The sequence below is a fragment of the Ambystoma mexicanum genome, chromosome 2q, assembly GCF_040938575.1.
Source record: "Ambystoma mexicanum isolate Mex_15411 chromosome 2q, UKY_AmexF1_1, whole genome shotgun sequence".
NCBI lineage: Eukaryota > Metazoa > Chordata > Amphibia > Caudata > Ambystomatidae > Ambystoma > Ambystoma mexicanum.
Window position 1 is genome coordinate 1,412,844,446 of NC_090924.1, and position 20,709 is coordinate 1,412,865,154.

The 20,709-nt window shown below is 47.8% G+C and overlaps 1 protein-coding gene across 2 annotated transcripts in view; it reads left to right on the forward strand.

Moving 5' to 3' along the window:
* The window catches only part of ANKRD28 (ankyrin repeat domain 28), a 1,823,421-nt gene that overhangs the window by 1,086,583 nt on the left and 716,129 nt on the right, over positions 1–20,709 (forward strand). For both annotated transcript variants that reach the window (XM_069648906.1, XM_069648905.1), the window contains exons 13-14: positions 9,830–9,898; positions 10,854–10,994. In XM_069648906.1, the coding sequence (XP_069505007.1) occupies positions 9,830–9,898; positions 10,854–10,994 (210 nt within the window). The remainder of the gene's footprint in view (positions 1–9,829; positions 9,899–10,853; positions 10,995–20,709) is intronic.

The window sequence follows — 20,709 nt, forward strand, 5'->3', positions numbered from 1 at the left end:
TGGGGAAAGATGTTATTTCCTGACCTGAGAAGTCAGTAAGAAGGCCAAATTACATGGCCAAAGACGAGAGGAAATCTCATGGCACGGCCATCTTAGGGTGCTAGCCACCCTTAGTAGCCCTTTGTAGTAAATGCAAAGGTAAACTGGCAACACGTTGGAAAAGCAGTCGAAAAATAACTGCTGACACCATCTCATCATAGGCACATTGTAAAATTAACCAAAAAGCCATTACAGAAAAAGATATAAGGATACGAAGTATTGTAACTGCACTTCACTTTAAGGTAATGTGTTGAAGTGTACCAATACAACTGCTGGTCTTATGGACTGATCAGTTTCCCCATAAGAAAGAGAAAAATGGTAAGGTGCATCTACCTCTAAAGTCGGAACAGGGTTCAAAACAAAGCAAAAAGAAACGGTGTCCCAAAGAACTTTATATTGGGAAAGCAGCAAAAAGAAAACCTTTACTAACACCATCTACGCTCCCAACTCTCAATGCTCTCTAATCTATGCATAGCAAGTGAATCTAAGGAAGAGGTAGCTAACTTGTCACCTTCCGCCCCCAAGATGTTTCGGCCTACAACTCCCTTGATCCCTCAAGTGGGTGGTAACATCTGAAGGTTTACAGGTTGGCTATCCACTAGCTAAACAGATTGACAATTCCATGTGTCAAAGGTTACTTACTGCAGCAGGTTCGATACAGGGCTCTGGCTACTAGACATTTGGTCTCGCAGTTCTTTATTTTCTTGTAAGCCCCCCAAAAAAGGTTCCCTAAATGTAAGCTTTGTTCTACAAAAGAAAGTCACAAATGTGCTCATCATTTCAAAACAATACAACAGCCCTTCGTCTGGAATTCTACTCTAACCTAACTACTTCACTTAAAGAAGAACATCAACCAACACAACTCAAGACGTTAGGGGTTTTGGGTTAGAAGTGATGGCTGCTGGCTTCTGCCCCGTTGTGTCCCCTGTTTTAAAGGGGGCCTGTGCCCATTGTTTCAGTTCAGAGTATTACCTTCTTGGTGGACTGGGCTGCTGTCCAGAGATCCCAGCCCCAAGTCTCCTAGATCTTTCCAGTGCTTTTGAGGCTCTTTCTGTCTCTCCCTTTTGGTGATTCTGTTAGTCTATCTCCCTCTTCACATAGAGGGTTACTCAGTCTCCCCCCACCCCACCCTGGGATTGTCTCCTTCTCACTCCCCAATCTGGGCATCTCACCGCTTTTCTCTTGGGCTTCTCACGTTCCCCCTTTGGATATGTTCCCTGGTTTTCCCCACTCTGGGGTTCCATCGGTTTCTCACCACTCGGGGGTTCTTCCCTTTCTCATTCCGCTCTCTGGGGTTTTCTTAGTTTCTCCCCACCTGGGGACATCTTTCCTCCCTTTGCTCTTCCACTGCATACCTGACTCTTTTGAGTGGCGTTTCTCTTGAGGGTTGTGGGGTATAGTGGGATGGGGTAGGGTTAGCTCTCTTCTTGTCGCCGAGCTGCTTACGCAACTTCATCTGGGATCTGTGACGGGTGGTCAAGGCTCTTTTTCCTCGCTCTCAGCTGATTGGCTTACGTGACTTCTCAGCTGTGCTCTGCAACCGCCGTTCGAGGGTCTACTCCCTCGCTCCTGCAGCCTCCCAAGACTGCTCTGGTTGTCCGGTAGCTGTGCCCTGTAGCACCCTGCTGGCACGACTCCGGCTCAGTCCTTCCAGCGGTACAACTGCAGGGGACTGGTGAAAGCCTCTTTTGGTTTGTTGTTCCAGAGAGGCTCCACCAGGGGCTGCATACTCCTTTCAATTTAGTCTTCAAAGGAGATGGGCCCAAGCATGGTCAGCATCTAAGTCAGCCATTCCTGAAGGGTGTATAGATCATGGTAAACTCCAGTCTCTAGATATCCTACAATAGTCTTAGTAATGCAGGGGGAGGGGGTTGACTATATCCCTGGATTTGTCACATCATCCAGTAATAGTCTTTCAGTAGATTGTGTAGAATCGCATGTACCTGTCCAGACTTGCTGATGTGTAGAATAGAGGGACACTGACCTAGAACAAACACTGTATTGTAGCCACACCCTGATCTAGCTTTCATACACAGGGAACACAATCTGTGGCCGTAGGTACCGACAGGCATTATGGGTACCTGCATTTGTATAATAGTGCTAGTATGACACACATTATACTATCATCACCTACATTTGACTACGTATTAAACAACTATCAACTTGTAACACCTTTGAAACAACCACCATGTCAGTGTATGCATAGCGTGTGAATCTAAACGGATACAAGCTCCAGAAAGAAGATTGTGTATATACACCTAAGAGTGTGTAATGCAGCATGCCAAAGGGTAATTTATAGTAAGGTAAACGGGTAACGTGTCAGGCTTGAGTTTGAATGATAAGCAACTGAGATTCAGAATGGTAAAGGGTGTTTAGATAGTTTTCAGCACCTTCTAGCGTGCAGTACAGAGGTCAGTCTCACTGACAGGTCTTTAGGGTATCATTTGCATGTCGTGTATACGTTCAAGGAGTTATATACAAGCAGAGTGCGCAGTTTTGGAGAGGAAGGTTTCTGGGCTGCCCGACTTGAAAATAACCAGGTATATGTGTGGTTATTTTGCATGTGTTGTGTGACGACATAGTTTCCTTTATTTGTTCTCCGAGTTGTTGAAACTCGAGCTATTTGTGTCTGGGAAACCTGATTCTGCTTGCTATAGTTTACACGCGCACCCACAAGTTATGCACTGTTGTAAGTGTGCTATCTCCATGAGGCTAATAGAGGATCACCCAAGTCACAGTTGTAATAAATCGGTTGCCAATTACCACAGAAAAGAGTGCAAAACAAGATTGTGGTACACAATTCAATTGAGTCTTACATAAAATGTTAGACAACACTAGAAAATAGAGGGATCACTAAAGCCTGAACAAAAGTAAAATAAACCCCTTTTTTTGTTGCATTTGATCAGAGTAAGTGGACGAATAAGTGAAGTTGTCTGTTGCGTTGGGGTGTGGTCCAGTAAGAAACCAGGCTTAGGCTTGTGGTTTTCAAGTGTGGGCTGAGATAGGTGGTGTGGAGTGTGTGATGCTTGCACATGCTACTGGCCACACCAAGCCAGAGTTGAGTGACGTTGTATAGCCCCAAAAAGTATACCCACATTCTAGGCTATACACCGGCAGATTCACTCACTGAACTGTCAGACAAAGGAGAAGGAAATGGCATCCTCTGCCTTATTTTTGCAGCAAACCTCTTTTAGGTTATCATTTCCTTGCACAATACTGCATTCTCATGAAATATGAAATGTTATATGCATATTTGTGGTCAACAAAACATAATGGTTTGTAATGTCTTGATGAGCACACAGGTAATATCTGTTCTTATATCTACTGGCCCATTGGCTTTATTTCTGTATTAGTGGTCACAATCACTAAATTGTTTTGCGGAAATGATCAAAATGTCTGGGTGTGGGGTGGCGCTGTGGAGCAGCCCAAGATGGCTGCCTAGCCTTTCAGCTCTGTGCGGCCTCGGCATTCATCTGCTCCCATCTGCGGTTCCCGATGTTGTGAAGGACTATAAGCTGGCCGGGTTGCTCCTGCCACTGCAGTGGACATTTTGTGCGATTTTGGTCTCGATCGGCCCACCTGGGACCTGTCTGGCGGCCCTGTCGGATTTGGGCCTAGCATTCCATCCGGCTCCAGCGGTTGTGTAACATCCGGCCCTCCCTCCTGGCCTGCCTGTCTCCCGGGTCCCCTCCCCCGCTCCTGCTGCCTGCCGCTCTGTGAAATTGCGGTGGGTGCCTGGGGATCCTGCTGCGGAAGCCGCCACACCGTGTATGCCACCTGCTGCGTCAGTGATCATCGCAACCCCCCCGGCGCCGACGACACGGGGGATCCCAGCGTCCCGCTACTGCGAACCAGGTGAGCGGGGGCTGAAGCGGTGGGCGCCGAGACCTCTGCCCACTATATGCGACACTACGGGCCTGTACTGTCATACAGAACCGGCCCCCATCATACTGTCTGCCCACCTTTCCGCTGACAGTATCGCCGCCTCTGCCTGCGGCTCCCTGAGAAAGATCCCGCTGGCAACTCCACGCAACCTGTACACATAAGGGGGCCGCGATCACTCGCCATCACAGCCTTGCCGCTCCACCGCTGACTATCTATCTACGGCGGTCCCCCACCTGCCTCTAACCACCTACTGCCACCGAAGGACACTGCGTTTGAGCCTGCTGGTCCTGGCCCATCCCAGCTCTCCATCCTACCCATAAGCGGGCCCTCACTGCACCCGTGCCCACCACAACGACAATGCCTAGCAGAAATAAGGCGGGGGCCCAAGGAGGCACAATGGACAACTAGATGACCCAGCCAGCACGTCATCGCCACAGGACGAGCCAGATTTAAACCAGCACCGTGCGGTCGAGGCCCCTGACCTCACCTTATTAATGGAATCCATGGCTAAAAACTTTGCCTCCTTCCGTGAAAAATTAGACGACATCAACGCTAACGTCACCTCGCTTAAGGCTTAAGTGGACCAGGCAGGATTGAGGATCACTGAGGCCGAAAATAGGATCTCCGGGAACGAAGATAGCATCACCGCGCTCCAGGACACTGTGGCCTCCCTAACGCGGGACATGAAAGGAGTCAAGGTGAAGTGTGACGATCTGGAGTCCTGCTCCCCTAGGAACAACCTGCGTATTATTGGGGTCCCCGAAAATGCCCTCAAGGGGCGGATGGAGGACGCAGTGGAGAAACTCCTCAAGGACCTGCTGGACGACCCTGCTCTCCGTATTTCACGGTCGAGCGGGCTCACCAGGCCCTGGCTCCAGGGCCCAGACCCGACGACATCCCTAGACCCATTATCGCCAAGATTCTCAACTACCGCGACAGAGATCTCATCCTCCGTCTGTCGCGGGAAAAGGAGGACCTGAGTTTTGAAGCCATACGGTTAGAATCTTCCCGGACTTCTCGCTGGCGGTGCAGCAGAAAAGGCGCCAGTTCCTAGGCGTCAAACTGCTCAGGCAGCGCAACATCCCCTACGCCATCCTGTTCCCGGCACGACTAAAGTTTACCATGACGGTAAGATCATCTTCTTCACTGTCCCTGACGAAGCAGTGAAGTTTATTGAACTACATATACCCTTCCCCGGGCCACGAGCCGACCACACGCCATAGACTACACAGCCTACAATGTTCTCAAAGTGTCCACGGATCCGTGACTTTTGGATGTGTTGATAGCAACCCCACCATGTCCACTCAATAACGGCAGCCTCTTGCCATGGGTATGTGGGCCACGGGCTAGCTCCTGCACTGCTTCTTTGATTTCTCCTTCACCTGCCCCCTGGAGCTATCCCTGTGCCCTGCCCTTTCTTGCGATATCATCTTGCCAGAGCGTCTTCTCTGGTTCTCGGAGGCTATCTACGATACCTGTTTTACCGCAACAATACACTCGGGACATCGTCTGCTGCCCCACATCAAGCCACGCATGCCGGCCGCACGGCACTAGCGTCCCCCGTTGCAGTTGCAATGTTTGCTTTCACTTTTATTTGGTTCTTCCTATTGACTGGCCCCTGTTGGGCTAGGATGTGGCCCTAGCCCCATTGGATCTGGTCCTCCGAACTTTGGTTCCCGGTCGGAGCGAGCCCATGGGGCATCGGGTGTGTTTTGGGGTGGGGGAGCTGCACTGCATCTTGGGGTTGGGCAGTGAGGGTGGGGGGGGGTGTAATTGGGGTTGTGTTAACAGTTAAAAACATGGCTGAGAGACGCATGACCTTAACTCAACGCTGCTGTGCACACGGCTGGTGCATGAGGGACAGCCCTTATGAATACTACTACTGGGATGTTCCATAATATATTGCTATGGCTTTAAACATTGTCACATGGAATGTTCGCGGCCTAAGCAATTTCACTAAGGCCCGCAGGATAACTGCCTATGCCCAGCGACATGGTGCCAAAATCCTCTTTCTCCAAGAGACCCACGCTCTCGGGCGCCTAGCAGCATGTCTCGCCCCCGCATGGGGCAACAACAGATTCTACACGAAGTACTCCACCCAATCCAGGGGGGGGTCCTAACCCTAATTCATAAATCAGTCCAGTTTTCCCTGCGCTCCAGCCATATTGACTCCGCGGGTAGATATGTGATCCTCCATTGCTCACTCGCCAATATGGAATGCCTCCTAGTGAACACATATGCCCTGAACTTTGATGCCCCTGAGTTCTTTGACGCCATCGCCACCACGCTTCTGAAATACATTGGGATTCCCATCATCTGGGGCGGGGACATGAATTTGATCCTAGACAAAGACCTGGATGGATCTGGAATGGCCCGCAGAGCCCCGTCACGCGCAGCCCACAGGCTACACACCCATATCGACACACTTGATCTTAGGGATGCATGGAGAGCTCTCAACCCACAAGTTAGGGAGTACACTTTCTACTCATCGGTACACGATAGCCTCTCTAGGATCGACCTGTTCCTCATATCGAGCTGCATGATGGGCAGGGTCATGGAGACCAAGATACTACCGCGCACACTATCGGACCATTCACCGGTAACACTCCCGATAACACTGGGACACGAACAGCCCCCCCACTCCTCTTGGAGATTAAAGTCGGAGGCCCTGCTAGACGTAGTCTTTAAAGCCGATGTCTTAGCTGATATCAACACTTTCTATGAGTGCAACAACAGGCATGACGCCTCTGATGGAGTGCGCTGGGAGGCATTCAAGGTCTTCATCAGAGGGATGTGCATATCTAGAGAGGCTGGGGTCCTCAAGTCCATAGAAAATAGCTTGCAACAGTCGGAAGCAAAATTAAAAGAGCTAGAGAGGGCATATGCCTCCTACCCTTCCCCGGCTGCACTCGCACAGATTAGAGTGGAATTAGAAACATTCGAGTCCCACGCCCTGAGAGAGGTTCGGTACCTCGCCCGCCCTGCGGCGGCCGGGAAGTATGGTGAGGGGGATAGGCCGGGTCGAACACTATCCAGACTGGTCCGTACTGAGGGGGGCAGGAATCGCATCGACTGCGTCAAGGACACACGAGGCACCATGTGCTGGTCCGACCAGGAAATCCTCGGGACATTCACCACATTCTACACAACCCTATATGGCCCACAGCAAGAACACAGTCTGCAAGTCACTGACGCCCTATTGATCAGATCCCCATGACCCTCCTCTCCCGCGCGACCAGTGACCTCCTTGAGGCCCCTATCACCCTTGATGAAATAACCACGGTCATCTCGAACTGCCCCAGGGGCAAAGCGCCGGGCCCAGACGGCCTCACCTCGGAGTTCTATCGGGAGCATGTAGCCATTCTGGCACCCAGACATCTGGAGGTGTGGAACGAATCCCTAGAGTCAAACATCCTACCCCCATCCATGCGTGAGGCGCTTATAACTGTACTACCCAAGCCAGGTAAACCATTAGACGAATGTGGGTCTTATAGGCCCCTTTCTCTGATCAACACTGACACTAAAATATTCGGCAAGATCAATAGGTTTCTCCCCATTATGCCCCACCTAGTCCACCCCGACCAATTGGCTTCGTGCCCGGCAGATCTACCGCCTTAAATATCGTCGCCTGTTCAATGTTCTGGCTAGGATTGACCCCAACGCACAGGCCGTGGCAGTCGCCCTCGATGCCCAGAAGGCATTTGATATGGTGTCCTGGCAATACATGTGGGCGGTGCTCCACAAAATGGGAATTGGCCCACGCATGAGGTCGTACATCTAACTCCTCTACACAAGCCCCGCTGCCAGAGTCCTGGACAACTCCAGGGCCTCGGCCCCCTTGGCTCTCCAAAGAGGTACCCGCCAGGGCTGACCGTTTTCTCCGATACTCTTTGTGCTCGCCATAGAGCCCATGGCTGATAACGTAAGGGACAAACATAGGCGCAAGGGTATACGTCTCCGTGATACTCCCGAGATCATTTCTCTATACGCTGACGACGTGCTCCTATATATTGGAGACCCGGCGCCCACCTAGATCCGATATTAAGAGACAACACCAAAATTGGCACTTTCTCAGGCTTCACCATAAATTATTCCAAATCCGAAATCTTCCTGCTCACCCCTTCCACTACACAACCACCCTGCAAATTCCCCCTTCGATGGTCACCGGAAGGCATCAGGTACCTTGGAGTGCAGGTGTCCCTCGCTAAAGATTCACTGTTGGCTGACAATTATGCGGCTGTGGCGCAGCTTGCTGAGGCTCAAATGTTGAAATGGCGCAGTCTCCCACTCTTTGTCGGGTAGACTATCTCTAATCAAAATGATTATGGTCCCTCAATTTCTCTACGTCTTTGCAAATGTGCCGATCTGGCCCAGAAAAACGATATTTCAAGAATCTACACACTGCGTGTGCCCAGTTTCTGTGGCACTCGGGCGTGGTTCGCAAGAAATGGCAACGCATGACTCTCCCCTATGGTAACGGGGGCTTCACCGCCCCCGATTTTGCCAAAAATTGGACAGCTGGGCAGGCCCAACACGCCACACGTTCTCGGACCCACCCACCCCCCGCATGTGAAGCTCCAGAAAATAGCGAGCGAGAGCATTAACACCCTCTCCCTAATCCTCCATCATACATATCATGCCGATGCCCCGGCAGATCCCGTGGGGGCCACTGTTAGGGCCTGGAAACATATCTTGCAGATACAACCTGATCACCACCCGTACTACAAATTGCTGCCCATTTGGCAGTTCCCGGGCCTTAGCCCCACACATAAGCTTTTGATGAAACACTGGCATGATCTAGGCTATCGAGCTCTGAACGACTTTTAACCCGACGGGAAGTTTATCACTCCGCAGACGTGGCGCCCCGGACACCTAGGTACTGCATTGGAACTGCTACAATACTACAGGCTGAGAGCGGCGTTCCGCGCCTGGGGGCCCTTATACCCAGATGAGCCTCCAGACTCACCTCAGATCCAGTATATATCCAACTTGGCTGGTGCTAGGGGGATAGTATCCGCGCTGTACAAACTGTTGATGGCCGACCCCACAGACGTGCCAATCAAGGCGTGAGATACCTGGAGTGAGGAGCTGGGCCTCCCCATCACGGACACAATGTGGGGGAAAATGTGCACACACACCCGGTCCACCTCTCTAAATGCCAGGCATAGGTGGATGCAATACAAGCTCCTTAACAGACTATATTACACACCTCAAAGACTGGAAAGGTTTGCACACACCCAGGCCCGCACCTGCCCTAAGTGCGGTTCTCCTGCTGCAGATCATACACGCATGTTCTGCTCCTGTGATGCGCTGGGCCCATATTGGAAGGCCATAATTGATGCTCTCTCAGACATTACAGCGTCCCGTATCCCTGCAGAACCCCTAGCTGTACTGTGCGGCCTGTGGGAAAGCCCAGAATTAAGAAAAAGGTCTAGGTTTCTCAATGTAGCCACCATAATAGACAACAAATGCATATTACAATGTTGGAAGCGCCGATTCCCCCACCCCTCGTTTGAGATGTAGATGAGGGCCCTCACCTGGACTCAATCGTGCGAGGAGGACTATATCAATACCCTCTCGCTGGCCTCCCGCCCCAGAAATGTGTGGACAGAATTTTGTACATATTTAAATAACAAGGACGACCTAGAACTATTGTCCTCCCCTCCTCCTGGTGAAGTAATCTAATCCACTGCTGTGCCGCTTCGAGCTGGGCAATGGCCCCACCGATATCTACCTAACATTCCCATGTATTGAACTACTATGTATATACCTGTCACTTTTGCTATGCTGTACAGTGTGTTGATTGTTCTCTCACCATGCCAATAAAGAAAAGTAAAAAAAAAAAAAGTCTGGGTGTGTCGGATAAAGCGCAGTTCAGATGTTTAACCTGGTTTTCTCTTGTTAGGAATCTGGAGTGCCTAAATCTTTTACTGAACTCTGGGGCTGACTTTAACAAAAAGGACAAGTTTGGAAGGTGAGGAATGACCAGTGTACTTTTGTTGAGCTTTATTAGTGTAAGAGATTACGCTTCCCATGTTGTTTTTTTCTGTTTTCCTACTACCCTATCTTAGCACACATTGTTTACATTGCCCTCTAACTGTTTGCGGCATACTCCAAGCTAAGGCAGCCTTCTATGTACTTGGCGTTTATGGGGTAGTGGGGGAGGAACAGTTGAGGGTTATGCTTGAGAATCCTTGTCATGCCAGACAATTCTTCGATATTATGGATATGCTGCATGCCCACCGACTAACAGATGCATGACTGTTTGTACACGGCCTCACTCCCACAAACTGATGTATCTATATATTTGAAGAGCTGTTTATAGTGCTAACCTGCTACCCTTTGGCTGCTTCAGAGTGCTTTCAGTCCAGCTGCATGACTCCATGGCATCAAAAGGCAAGATGTAGACAGTTGCAGTAGACAAAACAAGTGTACATGCTCTTAGGGCTCCTGCCCCTCTCCTCCTATGATGTAAGTTTCACACTGCACTCAGTGACTTATGCCTGCTCTTGTGGATACTTTCCTATTTCTCCAGTTTCCTTTTGGGGTTCTTAAGTCATGACTGGTCTATCCTACTCCTGCACCCATGCACACACAAAATACGCATGACACACACACACATTGCTTGTACAAGCACATCTTTTATAACCACAATGACAGGGTCTTTTTGCAATTGTTTTTCAGTACGCATGTATAGGGGCAAATCAGGTATCTGATTACTAAGCAGATAATTCTGTATTTAGAAGTTTTACACTTCTAATGAATGAGTGCCTGATTGTGCATGGGGATTGCTAACTCAGATGCCCACCTCTGAATTACATGCTTTGCATTGTTCCCAAACTGTAGTCCTGCTAGACCAACTCAAATGTTCTTAGTTTTTTCCTGATTTTGGTTTTTTTTCTCCATATTTCTCTTTACTGACCCTGAAGATCTCCCTTGCACTACGCAGCTGTCAATTGTAATTATCAGTGCCTGTTCGCTCTTGTGGGGTCCGGAGCCAGTGTCAATGATATTGATGAGCGGGGCTGCTCACCTTTGCACTACGCAGCTGCGTCGGACACAGACGGCAAGTACGTTGAAACTATGTATTGCCAGAATATTTTAGGCATTGTACTACAAGAACATCTCCGTCAGTCCAATTAAGATATTAAAACATTGCTAATTGTGATCTGAAATTAAAATGAAATGTAATGCATGCCTAAGGTACAAGACACCAATAACAGTGGGAGCTGTAACACCAGTGGCAGAAGAATGTATTGTCTAAGAGTACGTGCGCTGCCTCTTAACCTAGAAATGGGATGCCCCTGGATCAAAGACTGATTGCTACTGCAAGCCATAAGTCTACGATGTGACAACAAGGTTTTCTGTCCCGTTCTTGTTTGTCGTCGTAACCTACCTTATCCAGGGAAGTAGTATAGTTCTGATTTTAAAAGGCATAGTGGGCGATCTGCCCCTGGGTTTCTAATGGCATCCACAGTAGCAGTCTACAGCAAAGGTAAAATCACTTTGCTATCCTCGGACATCAATCACAACTTCCTCTCGTTAAATTTAGCAACACATGCCCCTAGAAATAAACCCGTTCCCAAGCGTCTCACAAGGGCTGTGGATATCTTTTTAGGATGAAAGTCCCAAATTGTGGCTGTGAGTCTCCAGATTTTCTCTTTTTTTACTTGCGCTTCCCCAGCCTCTTTTCCCCATTGACCCCCTCCTCCACCATCTAGAGCAATACTTAAGGTGTAATTGTATGTCCTGTCTCTGGTATTCACTTAGTGTTAGGTGTGAGAAACCTGATGGTGTCTCACCGGCTAGTCCCCGGGATCTGCCATCCAGGTAGCCAAGACCGCTATTGGTTCCAATTCCTGGGGTTGGACCTGTGCGTGGGGGGATTCTGAGTGGGACACCGAAGGGTGATACACGGTATCCCCTTCCTTATAACACCTTTTTCCCATCCTACCAGGTAGCATACCAAGAAGCTCAGCTCCCTTCCCCCTTTTCCAACACAAACACTTTCTCACACAGTTCATAGTGAGCAACAACAGACGAACACCCGAACCGTATACTGACATGTCCCAACACAAGGGTCAGGCAATTACTGATAACTACACACACCTGAATTCCATCACACTTCCACCCACGCATAAAAGGCGGAGTATGAAAGCATACTCTGAGCAAGACCAAACGCACGAGGGAGCAGCTATTCCCGGATGTCACTTTAAACTGAGGAGAAAGGCGGCGAGACCAGAGAGGATGACAAGGATGGAGTTACCCTTGCCATTTTCAAGAAAGGATTGTGACTTTCAAACAGCCTCAAGGAGAAGAAACACAACACCAGGAATTACAGCTGACAAACGGTGTAGCGTGTGTCAAAGGTACACGGGACCCTCCCGCATTCATAGCCAAGGCGGCGAGAATAGATTGCCACTGTGATATTGCCCTTGACTCAGGCAGCAAAGCAACGCCAACGAGCTCAGCACAGCCAGTGAGTCGGGAGAAGCTGATAGCAGACCAGACTGTTATGCTCAAGGTTGCAAGCGGCAATATTGTATGAACAAAGAACTTGTGTGCGATTGAAAGCAAAATAGGTACCAGATACAGAGTGGTCCGGTGCTCACTCGAAGGTCTCTTTTTGGTACCCCCAAAGCTTGTATTAACGGTGCAATTGAAGTGGTCCTGCGGCGGTAAAAGTTGAATCCTGTGCTCATTCAAAAGGCTTTGATTGCCTGTGAACTGAAATTGGTCTGAACCCCGGGATAGGGTGCCTAATCGTTTAAAAGGGGATCTGATCCCGGAAGAAGGGGATCCGGGGCAAACAGTAAAACTCATCCACGAAGATATTGTTGTGGCAAATGTGAACCCGACTGAGGGATGCCTGCAAATTAAAGTTGGTATGAACCAGACTGAGGGAGTCTAATTGTGAAAGAAGGTTCTGAGCCCAGCTGAGGGGGATCCAGGGCAAAGAGTAAATCGCCCGACTTGAATATTTGGAAAGTAACTTTTCTTTGTTGTTTCTGATAAATCGAGCCCTCTGAAGCAAGAGACTTCGAACAAAGGAGTATTGGGCCCTGGAGGCCATGATGTGGGTAAAAATGAATTGTGACCTTGTGCCGAAGCCGCCCAAGAGTGTGCTGTGCTCGAGTGACCCCCTTGTCCTGTGCTAAAAACGTGGAAAGGGGAGGACAACGGCCTTAACATCCTGACTTATTTTGTGAACACCTTTCTTTTGTGAACATTATCCCACACTTTTTTGTCGCATAGGAGTAAAGATTGACAATATTCTTTTTAGTATAGACCGTTTCTATTTGACTAGACTCCACTGGGACTGTATTCTTATTATTTGATGGTCGTAGTTTGCTCCCATCTTAGATTATGGTGTCGATTAGGTGTTTATTGCACCCATTTTACAATTGAATAAACACCCTCGAACTGTGAACAATTGTCTGTCTTTTGATACCATGCCTTCCTTACATAGTTGAGTTTTCCTAAAGTCCACCTCTAGGTAATACTCTAACCAAACCCCTGGTATACAGGTCCCCATCTTTTAGTATAAGTCTGTACTACCCAAAGCATTGGTGGGATGGCAGAGCAGCCAGGCTTATTTTATGAGGAGGATTTGAGCTGTAGGTAAGTACAATTAACCCAGTCATTACATTAGCCCAAAGAAACTCTTACACACTGGAAGTTATAATAAAATTGTAATTGATTTTATATACACAAGGTAGGTAAATACTATTTTAGTCTATCCAATACACATAGGAAATAACAAAAATGCTTTTATTGGGTGACTGCTTCAATAGTAGTTGCTTGCGCTTATTGTTACTTAAAATAGTAGTGTCGCGCACCCACTTTTGTTAGTGAAATGACAGTTTCATTAATTTACAAAGTCATTCAAAGTCTGTAGGAAGGAAAAAGAGGGTTATTAAATAATATCAGAAGTGATTTACTTCTTAGAAACACTTTTCAAGGCTTCCAATGTTTTAGCAGCCCAATCCCTAACTATTCAAGAGATCATCAAAGTTAGCGAACGATGTGAGCAAAGGTATTATGCTGCAGATACTTCAGTTACTTTAAAATGCTTCAGTAGGATAACGCATCAAATAAGGACCCTGTAAAGGACTCCCTAAAAGAGCACAATCTGTTAAGCCTGGTTAAGAGGTATGGGTTGACAACCAAACACCTAGTATCACACTCAAGTCACACTGGAGTGACTATTTGGATTGAAGCAAGTTCTACCTTGAGCCCCACAGTACCTAAGGGTGGTTGAAGAAAATTCCGCTCGATTCTTTCCTACGCAGCAGCGACGGACCTGGTCTCCTGATAACTCAGTCTGGTGACGAAAGGAAGGACTTTGAATGGGATGTCACAGCAGCAGTTGCGAGAAAGGACCCTCAGCAAGGATTTCTTTTGTTTTACACATCGGTCTGCGGTCCTGGCGCCTTTTCAGCAGCTCAAGCAGGGAGCGGTTACCCCCCCGTTGATCTGCCTTGATTCTTCAGTCCTGCCCTCTGATGAGCGGACTTGGATGAGTGGGATCGTGACTTTGGAGGTCCAACTGGAGCTCCCCAACTTTCTGGGAAGATTTGTTCACTCAAATACGTTGCACTGCAAAAAGGGTTGGATGTCCCCTGGTATTTGCGGTTTGCAGCCCTGGAAGGTCATTGCACCTCGGGGGATGGTTCGATCAGCAGTTTGTTTTAGGGCTGGTTGGTTCCACCAGTCAAAGGGAAGAAGTCGTCCTCTTCAGAGTGTTAGGTCAGTTTTTCAAAAGTCCAACTAAGGGCTTAGTAAAACCATTCAACCGATGCAGTACAAGACTCCACTCTTAGTATAAGGCTGTACCACCTGAGTATATCGTTGCGTAGACAGAGCAGCCAGGCTCATCTTAGGAAGGAGTGGGGGCTGGAGAATCAGTACACATGAAATTGTAATTCCAAGGGTCCAAAGAAACACTGAAACTCTGTGTATGTAAAAATAAAGGTTGTATTTAAATACAAGTAGGCCCAGATAAATCTAGGCGGTAAGTAAGTACTAACGCAGTATATGAAATCACAATATAAAAACACACACTATACTTGAAAGTACACAGACCCAAGTATAGATCTTGTTTGAAATGGCTATCAGTAGTTCTAGGGGAGTCAAAACCTTTTCATACACATTCAGTATAGGTCAGGCCTATTCTTGGGAAGTAAAAACCAAAGGTTGCTTTTCACAATTACATTCAGTAATGCAAGGACAGTCGACCCTTCCAGTTGTATGATTCTCAGTAAAAATCACTTAATCAGTCAACTGGACAATACCTTTGGTGAACAGTGGAACACTTATTCTAGTTGCAGTAAAAACCTATAACTACTTTTGTGATGACAGTTATACTAGGTGAGTAAAATCTAAGGATGTAATATACAATTACAGGTGCTTTTGAAATCAGGGAACACCAGATTGAGGTAAGCAGTAACTCTTGTAACTTATTTTGGATGGCACACAGCTAACACAAGGTAAGTAAAACCCACATACATTTTTAACCAATGAAGGGGAAAGTAAAACCCAATGTTACATTTTACTGAATAGTTATTGTAGGTAGGCAACAACTTAATGCGACTTAGTAAGGACAGGCTAGCAGCAAGTCAGGGGAAGCAAGACCCAGTTGGGGACACGCATACAATTATCCTTCAAGGACTACTCTGGTGATCCCAACACTTTACTTTTGGGAAGAGGCACAACTTAATCACAGGAGAGTAAAATACCTTCACATCTACTTTCTATTAGGCTGGCAAAACAGTTGCTAAGGAAGAAAAGATGTTACCCATGCTTTTAGGAATAGTGTATCACACATTCAAGATCAATAAGAACGTTTGTATCTGTTCACTCTTAGAATTACAGTTACCAAACAACTCTTTACAATACAAGTAAGTACTTTTAAACACTTCTTTACTTTTCTAGGCAGAAGTCCCAATCCCTTGAAATTCTTTCCCTTATTCTTGGAGAATGAGTGTTCTCAGTGGCAGAAGGCGGGTCACTAGGACTAGTGACCAACAGGCAGTGTCGGAATAGGTTCTTTAATTGCAAAAGTCAGAATTCCTTAGCAAAACTGGGCAAAGAGGTAAGTACTTTACTTCAGAGTTGGAAGAAGGTCCAGGGGCTTTACAGAAGACACCCTAGCAGGATTCTAGCAGTCAGACTGGGTGCACTGGATGAGGGAACTCCCCACCACAGAAAACAACCCACAGCTGCACAGAAATCCTAACAGGCTTAAGGTAAGTACATACCCAAGCCAACACAGTACCTCCGCATTGAGGATTTTGCAGCAGGAGGACTTCAGAGTCTGCAGCCAAATACCCGGTCAGTGGATTCCTTGTCGTGGTGACTGAAAACAATTCCTCAGAAGAGAGTTTGCAGCAGGGATCGATTAAGAAGGCTCCAGGCAAGATTTCCCTTGCGGCTGAATGCGGTTATGCGGATTTGGCGCCTCTTCAAGAAGCACAGAAGACAAAATATTGTGGTTGAATTCTCGTCGTTACAAAGGTCGAGAACTCTGGTGAGGGGCCTTTTCGGACTCGATTTGGGTCTCTGGACATCCACCAGAATGCCCACAAAGTTTCAGCGAGATTCAGAATTTGGAAGACTGTGCACCGTACAATGGCTCGAGGTCCCAGGGTATTGGGGTTTTGCAGAAATGCAAGGTTGAAGCAACGCGTGGGATGGCTCAAAATGCAGGTCTACTTGAGTCTAGTGGGTCTCACTAGGCTCTGGGTTGGGGTCGTCGTTTTCAGAGTTCCCAGGTCGATTGGAAGGAAGGACTCCGGTTACACAGCAGGCTCTCCGGTCGCTGGAAATCGTCTCAGCCTCTTTTCCTTAATTTTCGTCTTCGGTTTAAGTTTCAGTGGTTGACATGTCTTCATCTTCCAGGCTTGCAGTTTATATCAGGAATTTGCACAACCTCTGCATTCTCTCCCCGCATTTTACAACAAGGGGCAGTCTGTTTGTCCAATCAGGACTGCCAGCCCCCCACTGGGATTTGTCCCCATTCAATCAAGGCGCAAGACAAAGGGCAGGGGAGTTTCGGACTCCTCCCTCACTTATTGCTCTCAGAGACAGAATGGAGCCTGGGTGTGAGGAGTCCAGGGGAGCCGCCGAAGACAGAAATCACACAAAGGAATTTCCCGCCCTGGATGTCAGGGGAAGGAAAGAGAAACGACAAACACTAAAATGGCGCAAAAACAAGACGGGGGCAATTTTGGTAAAATGTGACACCCTTGGTTCCCCTTTACTGCAGCTGTGACCACAGCCCGCGGTGAAGGTGCACCAAATTAATACAAGGTATCACTGCCACCAGCCATTGAAGGTAAGCTTGTTACTTTAACAGAATTGTTAAAGTTTTAGTGTGAAAGGGGATATATTGCATCTCCCCAACACTCCCATAAGGTGGGGTGTGCTGGTTTCACTTAACAAAATGTAAAAGAGATCCAAAGATCCTTTCTTCCCTTGGGAACTGTAGTTCACTCGAGGTTAGCACAAGAAAGTTTAAAAGGGAGCACTTACGGCAACCCAGCAACAACAGGCACTTATTGCCAATAAGTTGTTAAAGAGGATGACTTTAAAAAGACACAATGGAGAGTCTTAAAAAGGACAGCCATAAAAAGTTAAAGATTATGTGAGTGTGGAAAATGGTTCCCACTCACTGAGGTATTAAGGAAAAATACCCCACTAATAAAGCAAAAAGTTCTGGGGTTCACCCAGTTCAGGAAGATTTACCAGTTCTGTGCAAATCCTACCTAACACGGAGCACCTCTCTTGATAAGAAAACAGGGTCAAGACAGCAGTGGTCGCTCACGGTTCCTTGAAGGGTCTGCAGGCATCTCTGGTCATCTTGAGCTTTCAATGTTCTGTTCCATTGGTAGACTTGCCTTCTGCCTCTGGAACCTCACCTTTTATTTGTATATCCTAGTCACTCCTATGCCAACTCTGCTAGGCAGATTTATCATGTGGTTTTTCGTCCCCTCTCCTAGTGAGACCCCCCCCAGCACTTTTTGCTGGACTTCTGGGCCATTTCTTTCAATCCAGAATGAGTGGACCCATATTCCACTCATTCATTCTTGTGGGCTCTGTCTTATGGAACTCTATTCTTTGTATTCTACCTGTACTATGGAGTTTGTCTGCTTCATAGCTCTTAAAGGCATCTGTAGTTTTACTACTGCAGCCCACAGCTCCTTATGGGCAGTGTTGCTGGGGACCTCGGGGAACTCCTTTAACATTCTTTTTCTATATCCTCGAGTATCTACAGTTCTTCAGAATAGATATATTCTTGGTACCTCTCCCAAAACTCTCTAGTTTGAGAGATTGGCAAACACCACCTTCTGTGGAGTGTGCCAAAGTGAGAACCTAGTATCCCCTTTCGAAGGGATTGTGTCCTCTGACGTATTCCGTATCTTGATAGATCTCCAGCTTGCTGGCCTCGGAATTTTTTTTTCAGTAGAGGGCGCTGCGCATCGATGTCCCTCGACAGCCTCTGTATCAGCGCCGTCATCATGCGTATAAATAGACTCACGCAGTGTCCGTTGCTCAGTTCCGTTTTTCCGCGCTTCGTGGGCCTCGGAATCGCGTTGCTCAGTATCGTTAGTCAGAGAATATATTCTTCATTATTCCTCGAATACCAACTCTTACTTGATGGCTTCCTCATCCGAACCGACGACTCCACGGTCCGGCTTCAAAAAATGTCGAAACTGTGGAAACAAAATGTCGTTGACAGATCCTCACAGGATCCGTTTGTGGTGCCTGGGATCGAAGCACCAATGTTCAGAGTGCGAGGACTGCATGTCCATGATGGCGAAAGCCTTGAAGCAGCGTAAGGGGAAGCTTGAGAGAGATAAGACAGTTAAAACTCCTTCGAAAGTTTCCTCGGCAGAGTCGAGACATTCGTCTCCTCGCCGACACAGGAAACATTCTCGGTCTAGGTCTCGAAGCAGTTCCCACCACTCTTCGAGATCCAAGCATTCAAGTAAGAGACGTCGAAGATCCCCTTCCTCGTCTTCTTCTGTTTCTCCGGAAAGAGTCACCTGCCCCACAAAACATAGCTCTCAGGCTGAGTGGGAGGAATTCCATAAAAGGATGCTTAGCGTCTTTGAGAAAGCGGCCTCAACCCCCTCGAAGACAGCTGAGGGTGATACCCTCGGTGAAAGACCTGAAAAATCGAAACGCTGCGAGTCGTTTCACCCGGCGAAAGAAACTACTCGAGTGTGTCACAAATCCTCGAGCAAAGGCACTGTGCCATCGACGCCATCGTCGAAGGTCCCGTCAACACATAAATCTGCCTCATACACGCCATTATCGAAGGGCTCATCGACGCATAGGTCGATCGAATCGACACTGTCTTCTACGCCGAAAAAGAGCAAACCAACGGCCGTCACTACCTCACAGCCAGTGGTCATAGCCAGAGCCTCTAACATGACTTCGAGGTCATTGACAACCTCGAGTAGGATCCCGATCCCCTCGAGTTCTTCGAGGCCACCTCCAATCTTCTCGGTGCCTTTACGGTGTTTTCAGAGCCTTTAACGTCCGCGTCGAAGTTTTCCCAACCAATTATGACAAATTTAGCACCTTCTGCTCTAGAAATGGGTTTTAAGCCATTTCCAAGGTCTGATCATTTCATACCTTTGTCTTCAATTTATGAGGAAGGGGAGGATTTGGATCAAGAAAGACCCTTTGGGTTGCAGAGATCTGCAACACCAGAACCAGAGGAATTTACCTCTGAGGAAAATAGGTTGAAGGACCTTTGAGAATCCTTACACGAGGCAAGTGGGTTAGATACTTCCCCAGAAATAGAATTTGCCAAACCGGACCCAGGGGAACATGCTGAGACCCCTTACAGAATTTTAATGGCAAGAATTATAGAATTCATGGGTTGGTCTACACCTTCTCCTGCATTCAAACAGGATGACCTTACAGACGTTTTAGTTAAAGGCCCACAGGAGGATCCTGTGGTTCCATTTCACGCTGCATTACAAAGAAAAATATTGGCTAACTGGGAAACTCCTGAAGTTATCCCGGCGGTTAACAAAAAGTTATCAGCCAAATATAGGGTATCTACTACTGACCCTGAATTTTTGTCTAAATATCCAACTCCAGAGAGCCTGGTTGTTCAAGCAGCAACTGCATCAGGCAGTAGATCGGCATACCCTACTGTTCCACAGGACAGGGATGACAAAAGATAAGACTCTATGGCTAAGAGTCTTTTCTGCATGTAGCATGGCGTTGAAATCTTTTAACGCTACTTGTACGCTCGCAAGGTTCAGCCACACACTTTGGGAGTGTGCTTCATAAGCGGCTGACTGCCTCCCAGAGGGAGAAGAAAGGGAAGCGTTTCTAAACATCATTAAGGATGGTAAAGGCGCAATGTGCAAATCCCTTCAAACTGGCATTGATTCTGCTGACAGCATCAGTAGGGCCATGACGGCAAGTAACACAACCCGCAGATTTGCGTGGTTGCGAAAGTCTGGGTTTGCTCCAGATGTACAAGCCAGACTTTTAAATATGCTCTTCCGATGGCTCTTCTTTGTTTGGTAAGAAGGCGGGTGACAGCCTAAAAAAGTTAGACATCCAAAGCAGCAGCAAAATCCCTGGGTGTTGCAATCCGTCAAACGCCATATCGCCCCTCAGGAACCTCTTGGAGACGTAAGTCCTTTCGATTTTATTCCACATTCGGAACAGGCAGAGGACAGTCGGTTCAAAGAGGTCAAAGATTCACCCGCGGTGGAGGGGGTAAAAATACAAAAGCCGCAGCAGCAGGTACCTCTT